The sequence below is a fragment of the Diabrotica undecimpunctata genome, chromosome 6 (genome assembly GCF_040954645.1).
Source record: "Diabrotica undecimpunctata isolate CICGRU chromosome 6, icDiaUnde3, whole genome shotgun sequence".
In the NCBI taxonomy this organism is placed as follows: Eukaryota; Metazoa; Arthropoda; class Insecta; order Coleoptera; family Chrysomelidae; genus Diabrotica; species Diabrotica undecimpunctata.
In genome coordinates this window covers 68,331,879-68,349,923 of record NC_092808.1, presented here as the reverse complement: position 1 = coordinate 68,349,923, position 18,045 = coordinate 68,331,879, and the positions used below count along the sequence as shown (strand labels likewise).

Sequence of the window (18,045 nt, the reverse complement as noted above, 5' to 3'; positions counted from 1 at the left end):
TTAATCACTGCATTAATGTATTTTGAAAAAACCCCGTTCAATTGTCTTTGGCTTTCACTTAAACTTATGCGGGTCACTCAAGTATAACAAAGAAATAATTTATGTATAGCTCACATTTTGTTTAGTACAGGCAATCCAAGAATTTAATAACTTTCCTTCTTTGAAATGTTTGTTGGATATTATCCTACTTATCTGAATTGTTTTAATGTTTTTGAACTTTGAAATATTTTAATCAAACCAATATTTTTCTCGATCCTACATATCATAACAAATCCCCGCCATTTGATCTGCCGAAAACTCTTTGTTAAATTTTAAAAATGACAAAAGTTTTCTAGGATCAAATTATTTCACTATGTTATTAAAATCTACTTATGATACTAATAAATGTCGTGAATGTTAAAATACCCCGTATATTGCCTGTCTTTATACGGGATTGGATATATTTTCGTTTTAAATTTTTCCAAGTATTTTCCCTTAAAAGAAAGTTCATAATTTTTAGCCACTCGGTTTACTTCATTAACAAGATCTCCATGGTTTCCTAAAATCTTCTCTATTTTCTTTCCCATGTTTTCTCCACAATTTATTTTTCTTTCATCCTCCTTTTGTTCACATGTGTTCACTGTCCATAATACTTCTTCACAAAATTCTGGATTCTCGTCCATCAGTGCCATTTTTTCTTCTGTTTTCTTTTTATCCTCTAATTCCCTTTGGTATTCCGAGCACCATGTTTCTATTCCTTTCATTTCTCTGATGATACCTTCTTTTTCTTCCTGCTTCCATTCTGTTTTATCGTCGGTTGCCAACAATTCTTCTGTACCTTCTATTTCCTGTTTTTCTCTGGTCGCCATCTTATTTTCCTGCTTTCTTTTCGAACTCTTCTTCTTTTTCTTCCTTCTCTTTTTCTTTTCTGTTAGATCTTGTTCTTGTACTTTCGGTTTATCCTCTACAGTCATATCGATTTCTTTGCGTTTTTCCTGTGCATTGATCCTTCCAGAATTTGTTTTCCTATCTGTTTGCTTTTCTTCTCCTGTGTTCTCTGGTTCTGCTCTGATTTCCAGTTTATTTTCCGAAAAATTTATGGTGATATCTTTTTTCCTCAATTCATCAATTCCCGCTATCATATCATGATTTAAATCTTCAATCACCACACATTTCATAATATGGAATTTGTTTCCCACTCTTATCTGTACTCCCAAGCCTTCGTTTACTGTCGTCAAATTTTTATTGTTTGCACCCACTAAATCAACCCTAGGAATCTTATACACAAATCTGTCCAAATTTAATTCTTTTACTAGTTTTTTATTGATTAGCGATATCTCCGATCCAGAATCAATCACAATTTTAATCGCTTTATGTTTTATAAATGCATCTAAAAATATTAGATTAGAATTAGAAATTTGTCTTTCGTTTCCTATTGCTACATGATTCATCTCCCTTCTATTTTGTTGTTGGAAGCTCTGGTTATTTCTATCGTCCCTTTGTTCGTTCGTATTCCTATTCGGAGGATTTTGTGCATCTCTATTCCTGTTGTGATTTTCATTTGTTCTATTTTGTGTATCATTCCGGTTATCGTAATTTTGTTGTCTATTGTAATTATTGTAATTTCTCGGCCTATATTCGTTTGTTGATCTGGGATGTCGGTTTCTCTGGTCATAATTTGATGAATACCTTCTTTCCGGTCCATTATATTGGTCATGTTGTCTTCTATTTCTCATTTCTTTTCTTTTCGCTTCTTTTAATTGAAGGAATTGGCACAAACTATCAATATCTTGATAGTTTCTCAAAATCACGTGATCTTCCAACGTTTCCTCAAAATGTCTGCTGATCATTTCTACCAGCTGTTCGGTAGAATATTTGTATTCTAGATATTTTGAATTGTTATATATCTGCAAAGCATATCTTTCTTCAGATATTCCCATTTTTTCGTGATATTTTCCATTCTGTAGCTCTTGGTTGATTTCTCTCTGTTTATTTTTCCCCCAGAAATAGTTGAGAAATTTATTTTCAAAATCTGTCCAATTTTCAAACTCATCTTAATTGCTTTCATACCATAACGCTGCTCCTTCTTTCAAATGGTTTCTAATTGTTTCTTTGCAATCGTCATAATATCTAATGTGTTGTAATTTGGTTTTCAAATTTTTAACAAACGGTACTGGGTGTGTTTTCCGAATATCCCCGCCAAACTGTATTTTTATGTCACCCGGACTTTGGATGAGTACTTCTCTCCTGTCTCCCATCTCTCGTTGTTTTCTGATATCCTCAATTTGTTTTTCTATTTCTTTCTTGTCTTCTTGTAGCGCCATTTCAAATTTTTCTTCCAACTGTTCTATTTCCTTTTTCTGGAAATTTCGTATCTCCTTCATTGTATCTTGGATATCTTTAATCTCTGTCTCTTGTTTTGCATTCTTTAGGGTTATTTCTTCTATTTGTTGTATTAGTTCTTTCTTTATCCCCTCAACACATCCTTTAATTTCCTGTTCATAGTTTTCCAAACGCTGCTCTATATTCCTGTTATTTAGTTCTATTGCTTGCCTTGTTTCCCGTTGGTTTTCTTCCATTGTTTGTTTTGTTTCATCCATTTTTTGTGATGTTTCTTGTTGATTTCTATCCATTTTATCCATTTTCTTTGATGTTTCATTCATTGTTTGTGTCTGTATTTGCATCATTGCTAATAATTTTTCCAGCATTCCTGTTTCTTTTCTTTCCTCCATTATTGTGGCATTTCCTTCATTATCCTATCCTTCATCAATAATAGTTTCCTCTTCTATCTTATCCTCTTTCCTTTCTTGCGTTTTACTTTGACTCCTTGTGGTCGACATGTTGTTTCTTTTCGTTACTGTTTTTGTCCCCGCCAAATGTGAAATTTTACAACACTCTATATGTTTCAGAACACGACAATATTTCTCCCCAAATGTATTAAATTTTCACGACAAATATCAAATATGCAATCAGTAAAATTCAAATAATTCAAAATAAATATCAAATGTATGATTGGTAAAGAAAATAAAATCAAATAATTCAATAGCAGTAAATATCCACTAACTACGATCAATCAATAAATCAAATTTATATTCCCTGGAAAAATTGTCAAAATACTTTCAAATTCAAATTCCCTCAATGTTATATGTTTTTATCTCTGGATTACCTGTACTTATTCCAGATCTCTTTCCCTTCCTTCAAATGTAAAGCTGCGATATTTTCAAGCCCCACGTTTTGGAAGCCAGTTATTGTGATATTTAAAGTCTTGGTGCGCCAAGCAATAATTAGCTAATTAATTTTTTTGATTAATTAAAATTATTTAAATGATATGATTATGACTCTATCACAATTTTTAATTCTTTTATCTCAGGGTTAAATTCGTGCTTCAATATCTATGCTATTACATGTGAAAGGTAAGGTCCAGAGAATACCGGAATAATAAAAAACACATATGATCTAACACTATATATTGAAATAAAAATAATGAAATAATTCACACTCAAAAGTTTTCAATAAACAAATCTCATATAAGGATTCTCAAAATTTTGTTCTCCTTACGCGAACAATCAAAATTAGTGGTACAAACAATATTCATTGAAAACTCCAAATCCCAAACTATTCTAACTCTCCTAATCAAAATATTTATATCCTTTCTAAATTACGTGTAAAAATTGTGTTATCAATAAAAGAAAAAAAACTGCAGAAAACAAAAATATCTCTCTCTGATGATGAGTGGTCCAAATCCTTGTTCCTTGTAGACTGTATTATCTCCTCTCAACCGCTCCCTATGTAATCAGCAATCTTACAACAGATTGTTGCAAGTATATCGTCCTTAATGATCTCCTTCAAAAGCACAAATCATTCAAATTATGATAGCCTTTCTCCTCTCGATAAACTGAATCTCTCGTTGGCCCGAGTGAAAAATGACTCTTGGAATATCTTCTCTTTACGATAAACTGAATCTCTCGTTGGCCTGAACAGTGACTCTTGGAATATAAGTAGAAAAATATGACTTACAATATTTTGCTGCTTCAGCTTCTGTCAGATACACTAACTCCACAAAAACTCACTAACATTCAACACTACTGCTTGCTACATCTCGGGAACAGCCAGAGAACAATCACTGTTCGTCTTACAGACTTGGAAACCAACTGATTCTCCTTTCTCTCTCCTCAATCTCGCTAAACTCTTTCCTACATACTTATCCCACCTTTTTCAATCTCCGCCAATCAAAACTCGTCACAATTCCCCCATTTTTTCATTTCGATAACAAACAAATTTTTACCTATAATTATAAATTTCCCAAAACTTATTTACAAATAATATTTTTCTATAATTCTTAAAAACTAACAAAAACCTCTTTCTATAATCCCTTCTATTGTCTTTAATCACTGCATTAATGTATTTTGAAAAAACCCCGTTCAATTGTCTTTGGCTTTCACTTAAACTTATGCGGGTCACTCAAGTATAACAAAGAAATAATTTATGTATAGCTCACATTTTGTTTAGTACAGGCAATCCAAGAATTTAATAACTTTCCTTCTTTGAAATGTTTGTTGGATATTATCCTACTTATCTGAATTGTTTTAATGTTTTTGAACTTTGAAATATTTTAATCAAACCAATATTTTTCTCGATCCTACATATCATAACAATATATATATATATATATATATATATATATATATATATATATATATATATATATATATTTGAATGTAAGTTTTGAACTATGTATATTCTTCAGATCTTCCGAGTTTTCAAGATTTTTTACTTATCTACCCTTACCTGGAATGCCTGCTGTTCCCGAATGTTTGCAGTTACAAATATTAACACTTATAGTCGGCTCAAAATAGAGCTATTATAAAAATCAGTCATGTGGTCTTACACTATTTTCGGAGAGGATCCATTTTGCATGTGGGTAAGACTAGGGCAAAGGACAGAAAACAATAATTGATACATTGTTTTCATTTAAGACAATCAGAGTACATCTTTTTTAAGCTAACATGATGGTCGAAAAATGGGCACATATACTTCGCTCATATTTATTTATGAAAACGAATTGAAAAAAATTAATCAAGAACAAAAATTTCAATTATTATTCGAGCTGCATGCAAAAAATCACCAGTATCTTTGCTCTCATTGTCTGTCGACGTAATAACAACAGGTTTAATATCAGTATCAATATGAGTATCGAATTCCAACATTCTATTTCTCCTCAGTGTATATTTGTATTCCCCCAAAGTAATGCTTGGACAGGAAACAAGATATTTACTTACTTACAAGGTATTTCGTGGATTCTAAAAATTTTTACAGTGTAGCGGTATTTAAAGGATAATTCTCAGATTTAATACTCAGTATATCTACCAACGTAGAAATTTTAAATGATTTATGTTTTACAGACGATACATTAATAATGACGTGCAAGTAGATAAGTAAAATATCTTGAAAACTCTGAAGATCTAAACAATATACACAGTTCAAAACTTTACATTCAAATAAATATATACATAATTTTAGGCGAATCGCACTTATTATCTTGATCAAGTAATTGTTTATTATATTTACTAAATTTAAATTTGTGATGGATTCGAATGTTACTTCATGGAAATTCATTTTATATAACAATAAAACACTGAAAACTTTGTTTTCAAAAATTTATTATAATATCCTTGAGAAAGGCACTCTGTCGAAAAGCTGTAGTGATAAGATATAATAAATTTTGTGTAAATTTTGAAAACAAAGTTTTCAGTGTTTTACTGTTATATAAATTTAAATTACAGTGGCTCAGTCCACCAATCCTCGCGCTAATCCACACGCTGGCCCCCACGCCAACCTCCCCCCAAGCCACGTCACGGTTTAAGATATATATATATATATATATATATATATATATATATATATTGCAATGATATAGAATATACGAGAAAGAAAAATAGTGATTTAAAATAATTTATAAGTTATATACTAGATAATATTAGATATAGAAAGTATTTGGTTATTTTAATAAGTTATATACTAGAGAATTTTATAAAAATTATTTATATGAGGTTATTTTTAAGAAATTAGTATATAATAAGTGTAAAAAGTATTTTTTTTATAATTATAATATTGTAAATATATTTAAGTGAGCCATGTGCATAGACAACCAACTATACATTTAAATGACATTTGAATAAGAATTTACGAATATAAGTGGGGTTATAATAATATGTTAGTTTAAAAATGTTTAGTTTATATATAGTCACTGATTTAAGTTTATATTCTGATCTGAAAAGCCTAAATGTCGATAAAATTCTCGATAGAAAAGTAAGGAATTCTCTAGATCACCGGAGATGGCTTTGTTTGCGAAATGGACTGTTCCAGAAAATTCAGACATGTAGGAGATGGAACAAATCGAACATGATTTCTGGCCAGATGATTCTGGAACATGGAAAAAGATATAAATACCCGGTGATTTGGATTCAAGTTATCAGTTATCAGTAATCAGTTATCAGTTATCAGTTACCAGATCAGTTACAGTTCAGTCAGATGGCCAGTCAGTTAGTAAGAAAGTTAGTTAGAAGATAGACACATTTAGTTAGTAAAGTCAATTGTTCAGTAAGTTCAAGATAGTCAGAAGGTCCAGATGTTCAATATAATAAGTTTCATGAAGATTAATAAACAGTATAAAGATAATATTATTGAAGATTTAAAATTATGTTATGTAAAAATGGTAATTGGATAATGGAAGGAAGTATTAATTGAAAATTAAAATTATATAATATATTTGGTGATTGGATATTGGTATATTGAAAAGAAGAATATATATTAAGATGTTAAGAAGAAAATATTTTTAATTGGTGGAAGCTGATAATTGGAAAAAGTAATTTCACAAAAACCGGGATAACCGAGGCTGAGAACGAAGACATTGAGTGGTGATTAAAATCTATTTTGGAGAACATTTTCATTTAGGCATTCAGTGAAAGAAAGGTACAAAATTTTGTTAATATAATTTAGTTGGTGTCATAATTATTTCAATTTTAAAGATAGTTTGTTTAAATTTTACATTGTCTATATAATTTAATTAGTTTCATAAGATTTTCAATTTAAAGATAGTTTATTTTAAATTTTGCATTGGTTATGTTAGATATATATGTGTGTTTCATAATAGATATAATAAAGATAATTTACAGATTAAGACAGATTAAGTTGTGAGATAGTACGAGATAAGGCTAGTTATTAAACGTGTCTATTTGACTTCAGTCATAATTATACGGATGACCTCGAAAATATTTTATTTTAATAATTTCTGATGTTAGAATAAATGATTAAATATATTAAGATATATTATAGTAAAAAACATTAATTAGTAGCGATTTTAAATTATAAATCTTTAAGTTTATTTAATAATAAAAATAACTCAACTGAAATATTTGACTAAACTAAATAGGTATGATCAGTCCGAAAACAATTGTTGTATGTGGAGTTGGCGTAATAGTTAGAGACGTTGTCTATTGATAAGAAGAATGGGGTTCAATTCACACCAAGGGTAAAAATTTTTTTTTACTCAATCAAAAATAATAGATAATATGATACATATTAGGTAACAAGTTTTCGAAAAACTCATTATTTACAATTTATTCTTATTCCAATGTTATAAAATAGAAATACAAAATATTTAAAATTCAATTCCAGTTTTACAGTCTTCAGTTGTGAATGGAAAATAATCCATCCAGAATATTAAAAAACTTTGCTATCATTATGTTGCTACTAGCAAAGTTTTTTTAATATTCTAACTCTACAATTCTAAGTTACGGTAAGATCAATAATGTTTTAAATAGATAATATATGGTACCTAATTATAATTTATTCTCTTTCGGCCCTGAAGAAGCCAAATTAATTCTCTTTGGCGAAAACGTTCGGCGAAACAATTGATACTCATTAGAGTCTTTCTTGCAGACCGTACTGTTTTAAATATTGATTTATAGTATCAGCAATCGGTCAGGACTAGGACAAGGGCTATGGCCCTTCTAAAAGAAATTGGCATTGCAGATCCACCTACTTCGCAGCTACGTGATGTCGGTCTTAATTTATATTGTTGAGTCTTAGACTGTGAATAAAAATGAACTAAATCGCCTTAAGGCTTTCGGAATGTGGAGCTATAGTAGAATTATAAAAGTTTCTTGGGTGGAAAAGATTCGAAACTCCAGAGTACTAGAACGTCTCAGCAAGAGATTATAAAAATTATCAAGAAGAGAAAGCTGAAGTACTTCGGGCATGTAATGAGAGGTCCAAAATATATATTGCTACAAAATATTATGCAAGGAAAAATAGCAGGCAAACGCAGTCCAGGACGAAGAAAGTCTTCGTCTTTACAAGACGAAGACTTTTTTTATCTTCTTAAAAAAATATAAAAAAACATTTATCTACTGTCTTCTACGATGATCATTTTTCGATTGTATTTTGAGTCAGATTTGTCCAATCGGGTTAGACCAAACCAAGGCCTAACCTTGAAAAATTTAAATGAAAAAGGATATTTTTGCTCAATATCTCCGTCATTTTTAACTTTTTGACAAAAATGGCACATACTGAAGTTGTTGCAAATGCGATTTCCTATAATTTCTTTTTAACAAATTTTTTCGTGCGATCGATTATTTCCGAGTTAAAGGGAAAATAGTGGAAAGTGGGGAAGCATTATTATATAATTATCTCATATATTATTAACTTTACAACATGAACGGACATGGAGAGAATTATATTTTATACCATTTTGGTCTCAATTTTTTGCTAGAATTAAGATTTCAGGTGATACGTAAGCGGTAAAAGCGCAAGGGTAAGATCTTGCAGAGTTTGGTGATCGAGAAATTAGTTTTGTTCAATATCTCGGCGATTTTAAACTTTTCGACAAAATGGTACGCACTTGAATTGTTGTTTTTGTGATTTCATACAATTTCTTGTTTGCAAATATTTTCGTGCGGCCGATATTTTCCGAGTTACAGGGGAAAATAGTGGAAGGGGGAGAGAAAAGTATAATTATTGAATTATCTCGTTGATTATTAACTTAACGACATGAACGGGCAAAAATAAAAATAAAGAGAATTATATTTTATACAATTTTGGTCTCTTTTATTTTTTTTGCTACAATTAAGATTTCAGGTCGTATGTACGCGGTAAAAGCGCGGGCGTAAGACCTTGTAGAGATTGGTGATATAGGAATTAGTTTTGTTCAATATCTCGGACATTTTAGAATGAGAGAGATTAGAGAGAATTATATTTTCCGAGTTTAGGGCAAAATAGTATAGTTATTGAATTTACTCGTTTATTATTAAGTTAACGACATGAGTGTACTTAAAATGGAGACAATTATATTTTTTATTTCATACACTTTTGATTTCTTTCATTTTTTGCTGAAATCAATATTTAACCCTTTGTGGACGGACTTTTTTTTTTGTTTTATTAAATGGTGGATAAATTGTTTTTAGGACATATTAGGGCAAAAGATAGATAAATAAAAGGTGTTTTATATTTTATTTTTGTAATTATTAAAAAAAAGCTGGTACCATGTGGAACCACTAGGCCACAAACGAAAAAATCATTTAGCGTGAAATGGAATAAAACAATTTTTTTCCAGATAAACCTACTTTAGATGTAGTACAGTGCCATCTTGTACGATGAGGAGTTGCCTTGGTACTGCAGTATGTATAAAGTACTTTGGCTCAAGACTGAGGCATATTGCTTTGTCTATTGCATAGTGCTATTGCTGAGGCTTTGTCAGTTCTTATTTCTAGAGGAAATTGTTTTTTGAACCTATCACTGGTGCTTGGTTCGTCAATGATTCTCCTTCCAAATTTTGACATTTTGGGGTCTGCTCCAATCAAACCGATGGCCACAGCAATTTTAAATTCTTCCAAAGGCATTCACGTACCAGTTGTTGAGTGTTTGAAAATTATATGAGTTTAGTAACGTTGGTCAACAAAAGGGAAAAAAATTATATGCCACCACTTTTTGGATTTTCTATCCAAATTGTAGCAAGATACTAACATATCAGACTTATCTACGAAGCCTATATATTTGTCGTAATCTTGTACTAATTGTTTGAAATTAATTTCTACTGATGTCTCATCCTTTTCTTTCTTATTCACAGTGACATTTTTTTCAGGTTTGTGAAAATTGCTTAGAAAATGAATGGGTTTTTTATCCCTCCATTGCAAAGCTAGCACGCCGTCTTCACTCATTCTCCAGTTTGAATCCCCATTTTTTATTTTTTATTTGTTTTAAGTTTCTATCTTTTCTAGTTGTTCCATATGCGTAGATTTTGTCTTTTATCAAGTTGTAATCAAGTTGTATCGCATTGCAATGCAACAGAATTAAAATAGTTATCGAAATAAACTGCATAATTTTTTCCAACTAAATCTCTTGTAAGATCTTTTATTACTCTTGCCCCGAGGTTTTGCTCCCTTACATCTTTTACTTTTCCGGTGTATCTTTGGAATTGTAAAACATATCCTGAGTGATCAGCACGTACCCATACCTTATATCCCCTTTTTATGGGCTTTATCGGCATATATTGGCGTAAACTACTTCGTCCCTTGAACCTTATCATCGATTCGTCTATTGATTGTTGGCTGCTGGGATAAAATGAGCTTTTACAAGTTTGTTTATCATAATTTCCATTACCTTTCTTAGGTTGTAATAAATTGTCATTTATGTGAAGATGGATAAGCAACCATCCAAATTTGTCACGTGATATACATGAAGAAATAAATTGATCCCTGATAACAAAATTTGCAGACCAGAAATCTTTATAACTGGGCAATTTTTTCACACCCATCAAAAGGTTTATTCCCAAAACACTTTATTTCTTCAACTGTTGTGGGAGTGTTGTTTTTGTTATTTTCTTGGACTACATATAAATTAGTTTGGGAAACAGGTGTATTCATCAGGTTCTCACTAAACAAATGAAGGAAGAAATCAAGGGGAGTCTCTAAAGTATCAGGAACATTTGGTCCAACGTTTTCTGGGAAATTATTTGGGTCCGTGGTCCATTTTAACCCTTCAAGAATAACAACTGATACCTCATCTTTACCATCACTGTCTTCATGGTCTGAAATATAGTTTTGTTCATCTAAAACCGCTGATTCCAAAGTCATGTCGATATCTTCATCCTCGTTCTCATCAAAATCGGATACGTCAGATCCATCCGATGGGATATCTGTTGGTAAAGCGTAAGCGTCATTACTTGTTATTTTATTCAAATCAAGACGTCTTTTCATTTTAGAATTCTGTAACAAAACATACCTATTAGTTACTGACCGACCTAATGGCACCTATTGGAACCACCAATCAAAATATCAAAATTCACTTAGTTATCTACGTAGATCATAAAGACTCAATACGGTAATATAAAAATGCGTTAATTTATCAACAAATTAACATAATACACACCTTTTATCGGTAGAAGAACGTTTGTTTATTTACAATAATAAATAACCTCACTGTGATTCACTTGTGAGCGCGCCAAATGTATTATGTGTACTATGCATAACTGCTCCTGGAATTTTGTAATCGCGTGGCAAATGAAATACACGACGAAAACATCGGATTCCGTCTGGTGGTCCTAGCCTACGATTATTCGAGCAGCTACGGTGACCGTCATCAGCAGCAAGCCATAAACAGGAACGAGCCATAAAGTTAATGATTAACGAGATAATTCGATAATTATGCTTTCCCCCACCCCTCCCACTATGTTTTCCATTAACTTGTAAGAAATTGTAGGAAATCCCATTTGAAACAATTTCAATCTTCCTCATTTTTGTCAAAAAGATGAAAATTGAGCAAAAACGGTTTTTTTTTAAACTCAAGATGGAGGCTGACACAACGGCGGAACTCAGTCGCGATTTTAAATTTATACTATTATTGACCCCCCTAAAGGTTACAATAATAAAATTTGGGGCAGGTTGCCATTCAAGGTCAAAACCTATCTCTACTGGACTAATTGAGGTATGAAAAAAGCGGCTGCTGCTTGACGTCAGCAGATGTTTGATTTGCCCATCTAATGTACTGATACCGTTTAAGCCATTCGCAATAAAAAAATCGATTTACTTCTCTGAAATTAGCGGCTAGGTATACTCCAAGTGAAACCATAAGGATATAAATAAATAGATAAATATTTAATGACTATTTTTGTAAGAATTTCGAATATATCTATGATCAATATTATTTTTATCCTTTTAAATACTGGAGACAATAGTTAATAAAAATATAAAAACGATACTTACTTTACAAACTTGTGTTGCTACAAAATAGCTCAGTCTATTAAACCATTGGACGTATTGTTCCAAATTGTGCGTTTTCTTCATATCTTTAAAAGAAGTCTCCAAATTAGGATTTTCCTTGGCAAATGCTTGCACGAATTCCTCAGGCCCTATGAACGATAGCCTCTCCAATTCTACGTGGGTCAATTGTTGAGCTAATATGGCGGGATTTGGGCAAATTTCAGAGATATCGGTGAAATTTTCATCGACGTGCGAGCATTGGTTTTCCAACGACTTTTCATAGGCTTCCAGGGCTGTCAGTCTGGGATGAAGATTGTGCAAAAGGGCGGATACATTGGCTCGAAGGGTTGAGTTTATCACACAACATTGTTGAGTTATCTTACGAACGTGTTCCATCATTCTTTCATCCCTGTAATAGAATTGCAATGTACATATTAAAACAAAAGATTCGCAGATAACAAGACAAAGTTTATCGGAAGTATACACAAAAACAATGTAATTCTGATTTGTGTTATTGGTTAATAAGTTATTGTGAAATATGATCTTATGTTTCTATATGAAGATCGTTTCCGTTACTCTTAAAGTATGATGTAATATGTTTTACTTTTAAAACTAACCAAAAATAGTCCATAACTAGAATACTATGACTACTATTTGCTAATTTATTATACATTAACGCTAACCATTAATTATTACAAATTTACAGCTTATATGGTGTAACAGGATAAATTCTCGTCAAACTTCCAATATTCAAATCATTATCAATATAGTGTTACGACGTCATTTTAGCATCCCTGCTTCGTCAGACACTCGGGCTGATACAAATTCAAACTCGGAATGTCCAACCAATGTCTCCAGAAAATTTACCACTTCAGTGGTTACGTACAGAGGTGCCATCTACTTCGATGGCCATGCACGAAAACAAGTTATTAATATTAAGAATAATATCGTTTTTTGTCCTCTGGGCTATACGAAATGAGCAGAAGATTAAATCTTTTAGCAAACGCTGCTATGGATTTGATGAATTGAAAAGCCAAATATATGGCGTAGGAAAATAAATACATGAAACTTCCCGCGTTCGAATCGGTATCCATGCAGTGTTATGACGTCATTTCAGTATCTCTGCTTCGTCAGACACTAGGGCTAATACAAATTCAAAATCGGAATTTCACGTACAGGGCGTCTGTGTATCCGCTTATACGTATTTCACCCTAATAGGGATCATCAGAGACGGATATTCACAGTCGCTCTGAAAGTGAAAATAAATCTTTTCTGCCTTAGGAAGCAACTCTAACATGGCCTCGTATAGACGCAAATAGTGACATCTGAAATTAAAATCCGTAAACTAATTTTCGAAACTAAATTCAGATTTTTGCTTTAATCTGTGCCTTCTAAGAATTGCAAGGCAAAACAGACGTTGACAAAGATGTTAATAGAGACATGGGGAATCTAAAAATTGCATTGCACGACATGTCTCCTCAACTAAGCAAAAATCATTAGCGAATTTGATTTCTAGTTTTCGAAAATTAGTTTACGGATTTTAATATCAGATGTCGCTATTTGCGTCTATACGAAGCCATGTTAGAGTTGCTTCCTAAGACAGAAAATATTTATTTTCACTTTCAGTGCGACTGTGAATATCCGTCTCTGATGATCACTATTAGGGTGAAATACGTATAAGCGGATACACAGACGCACTGTACGTAAAATCAAATCTTGACTGTCTTTTCCTTTTATTCCGATACACTCTGTACGAGTACTAGAAACCAAATTCACTAAGGATTTTGGCTTAGTTGAGGAGACATGTCGTGGAATGTAATTTTTAGATTCCCCATGTTTCTATTAACATCTTTATCAACGTCTGTTTTGCCCTGCAATTCTTAGAAGGCACAGATTAAAGCAAAAATCTGAATTTGGTTTTGAAAATTAGTTTACGGATTTTAATATCAGATGTCGCTATTTGCGTCTATACGAAGCCATGTTAGAGTTGCTTTCTAAGACAGAAAAGATTTATTTTCACTTTCAGAGCGACTGTGAATAACTGCCTCTGATGATCCCTATTAGGGTGAAATATGTATAAGCGGACAGACACGCACTTTACGTGATGTTACGATAAATAATGACTCGTAATATCTAAACTGTAAATATCCTTTCTCATTCAAGTATTTACCAGATCATATACCTGCCGGCAGAAATTTCTAGTACGAAGACCCACGGGTCCCCTACGCTAAAAGACCTGTTTGGCTCCACCGAGTAAGTTCTGGAAGGTCAACGCCGCTTCGAGAATAACGGTTGTTTAGTATAAATATAGAGGAACATTTTATTCAAGTTACAGTTAGTTCTAGTTTTGGAGTTGAGTTTTTAGTTCGAATATAAATGTAAAAATAAATTAGTGAATATTGTAATAAAGACTTTAATAAACTTGTAAGTGTTATAAATGTATAACCTTTGATAATAAATAAAGACAATAAAGTTCGAACATTTCCCTGTCATCATCAACGTCACTCTACACTGAGGTCTTAATCTGCTTACTCCTCAGTGTAGAGTGACGTTGATGATGACAGGGAAATGTTCGAACTTCCGTCACTCGACACTGAGGAGTATACAGATTGAGACGTCAGATAATATATATATATATATATATATATATATATATATATATATATATATATATATATATATATACAGATTGAACGAATTTAAAACGGAACATACGAAATCAATGCTCAACTTCGTTCTAGGTAGTTGGCCAACAAAAGGTTGTCAAATAATTATATTATAAAAATCCAATACTTCAGCGGACTGCTGGATTCTGAACTCATTCAAGAACAAGTCAAAACTCCACCCAAATAGGTTGCCTAGAATCACTGAAAAAACCAGACTACACAAGCAGTTATTATGCTGTCAAACCACTTATCGCTTCCTTATAGTCCAAGAGATAGAGCCGAAATTTTGAACTGATCAGTAATATGACATTTCTCTATTGGAATATATTCATTGTAACTGGGTTAAGACTTTGCCTTAAAGGCGGACGCCCCTCGTGGTACAGGGGGTGGCTATTCGCTCCGTGCGTGACCATGGTAGGGGTACTTTGAAACGATGCCAGCGTGCGTAGCGGCGAAATATGACAAAATTGGCCCTACCTTTTTACGCATAAATTTTATCAAAAATGTGTGCAAATACATATTGCGTATTTAATTGTGCTAATAATAGCAAAAATAGTAAGTGTAGTTTTTATAGGTTCCCAAAGATTACATATAAATTAGAGAAAAGAAAAAGATGGATCCGTGCTATTAATATGAAAAAGTAAATAACACATAACTTCATTTTTATGCAATTGAAATATGAAAAATTTAAATAATTTACCTTAAATGATATTTTATAAGGCTTCAAGCTAACTGCAGAGTGCCTGATGACTTTAGCTTTTATATTATAACTTTTACTATTACTGTTTTTAAATATATGCTCTTTCACGTGAAAAACTTGATTTGCCAGTACTAGATTTTTCACTTTCTTTTCCGTTTGTGGCTGAAAAGATATATTTTGATGAATTTTGAGAAACCCAGTTTTAATACTACATTTATTTTGTACATAAACTAAAAAAATATAATTAAAAAGTTAATTATTAATAATTGTCAATTTCGCATGTATTTAACAATGTCAAACATATGTCATATGTTTATCCTGAAAATTGGTAGGTCCAAAACTGTCAGATGAAGGCAGTAGGTGTCGCGTCAGTCACGCACGGAGCGAACACAGGGATGAAGTTGTCATTTTTTTTCGAAAAAATTAACGATCGATAATATGGCTGAAATTTTGCCCAGAGTACAATCTTGGTATAACTAGACGAAATCCCCAAGGGCGGACGCGAGAGTGGATACATAAGGGGTGGCGGACAGGGGTGAAGTTGCAATTTTTTGGGGAAAAATTAACGATAAGTAATATGTCCGCCATTTTCATGGCTCATTATTTAGCCCCTAAAAACTCTAAATCCAAAAGGGCGGACAGCTGGGTTGGTACGGAGAGCCATAAAACGGGGTCAAATGTATCACTTGCCTGCGCATTTTAGGTCTCGGTAACAATTTTCAAACTGATTTTATTATGATAAACTTCTGTTACTATTCTGAAAAGCGTCAAGTAGAGTTTTCCTCAAAACTTTCCAAAAAAATTTCCGTAAATAAAAATTTTCGTAATTTTTTGAGGTAAAATCTAATTTGTAGAATCCTTTCGATTTTCTGTAAGTTATACCATGATTTTTTTCCAAAAATTTTGAAACGATTTTTCCGATAAAAAGAAAATTTAGAAAAACTTTTCTAAAACATTTGATAAAACTCTACGTCATCGTCTGAATCTTTTGTAGTTTTAAAATGATATTATGATAATGTTTTTTTTTCAAACTAAAGTCATATTTACTTTACAAATCACATTTTTTCTTAAATATAAATATTTTACGAATTAATTTTTAATTGAATAAATATTAGAATAGATATTAGAATGAAAAACAAAAAAACATATTTTCAATATAATAATCAATTGAAATTATCTGATGATTGATAAAAATTATGAAACCGGTTAAGTAATTTTATTAAATTAAAGTAATTTTATAATGTTAACTATTGAATATTTTCGGTATAACAAATAGTAATTTTACTTATTTTTTATTACAATAAAAAGGTTTTTAAATTTATATTGCATAAATAATGGTTGTTCAGATATAAGAAAAATTTGATTTATTATTACATTAATAATCAAATACAAAATATATTATTTCTATTTATCAATAGGTAAAATTCAATTTGTAGAATTCCTTTAACATTTTACAAATAATTATTAATAAGAATCAATTTAATAGTAAATTATCAATTTTTTAAGTTTTGAAATTTACTTTGTAGATATTTTCAATATTTTTTTTTAACTTTCAAATTGATTGAATTTTTTTTCATTAGTTAATTATAATTTTACAAATTCTGATTGGACATTAATTTTGCATCATTATTATTTTAAAATATTAAAATAATAATGATGCGCATTCCATTAAGATCAGTAATTCTAGACGCATGCGCTAAATGTAATAAGTATCAAGATGCTTTTATCCAACTTAGTGAAACTGACTTCGATTGTAATGAAGTTTTTGAAACCTTAAAAACTTTCATATGTCACTTATATGGAACAGGATTGACGAGAACAATTCCAAAAAGAAAAGTAAACGATGTCAGACTTTCACTATTTAACCGGCAGTATAAGTTACATGATGTGAACGAGCCTTTAAAAAAAAACTAAAAAATTTCGATGCTTCAAGCTTACCACCATGTCAAGATGAATTACACCAACATCTACTGCGAGCTCATTATATTTCAAATATTTGGACAAATGCTCATAAAAAAGTACCAACAGAATTGATTGTTGAAGAACATGGTTGGGAGCTTGAAGATGAAACATATAAATTCAAATGGTTTAGTGGACCTCAGATGCCAGAATCAGTTCGAGAAGTAGTGATTGAAAATGAAGCAGATAATGAATGTGATATTATTGAAAGTGAAAGTGACGAAGATGATGAATGTGATGACATCAATGAGAGTGAGAAAAATGACGAAATTTTTAAAGTTTTTCTAATTTTTTTTTCTTATCGAAAAAATCGTTTGAAAATTTTTGGAAAAAAATCATGGTATAACTGACAGAAAATCGAAAGGATTCTAAAAATTAGATTTTACCTCAAAAAATTACGAAAATTTTCATTTACGGAAATTTTTTTGGAAAATTTTGAGTAAAACTCTACTTGACGCTTTTCAGAATAGTAACAGAAGTGAGC

At 31.3% G+C, this 18,045-nt stretch overlaps 1 protein-coding gene across 5 annotated transcripts in view; it reads right to left on the bottom strand.

The window, feature by feature from the left end:
• The window catches only part of LOC140443479 (ras-GEF domain-containing family member 1B-like), a 1,395,894-nt gene that overhangs the window by 126,123 nt on the left and 1,251,726 nt on the right, over positions 1-18,045 (bottom strand). For all 5 annotated transcript variants that reach the window (XM_072534788.1, XM_072534789.1, XM_072534785.1 and 2 more), the window contains one exon: positions 12,240-12,645. In XM_072534788.1, the coding sequence (XP_072390889.1) occupies positions 12,240-12,645 (406 nt within the window). The remainder of the gene's footprint in view (positions 1-12,239; positions 12,646-18,045) is intronic.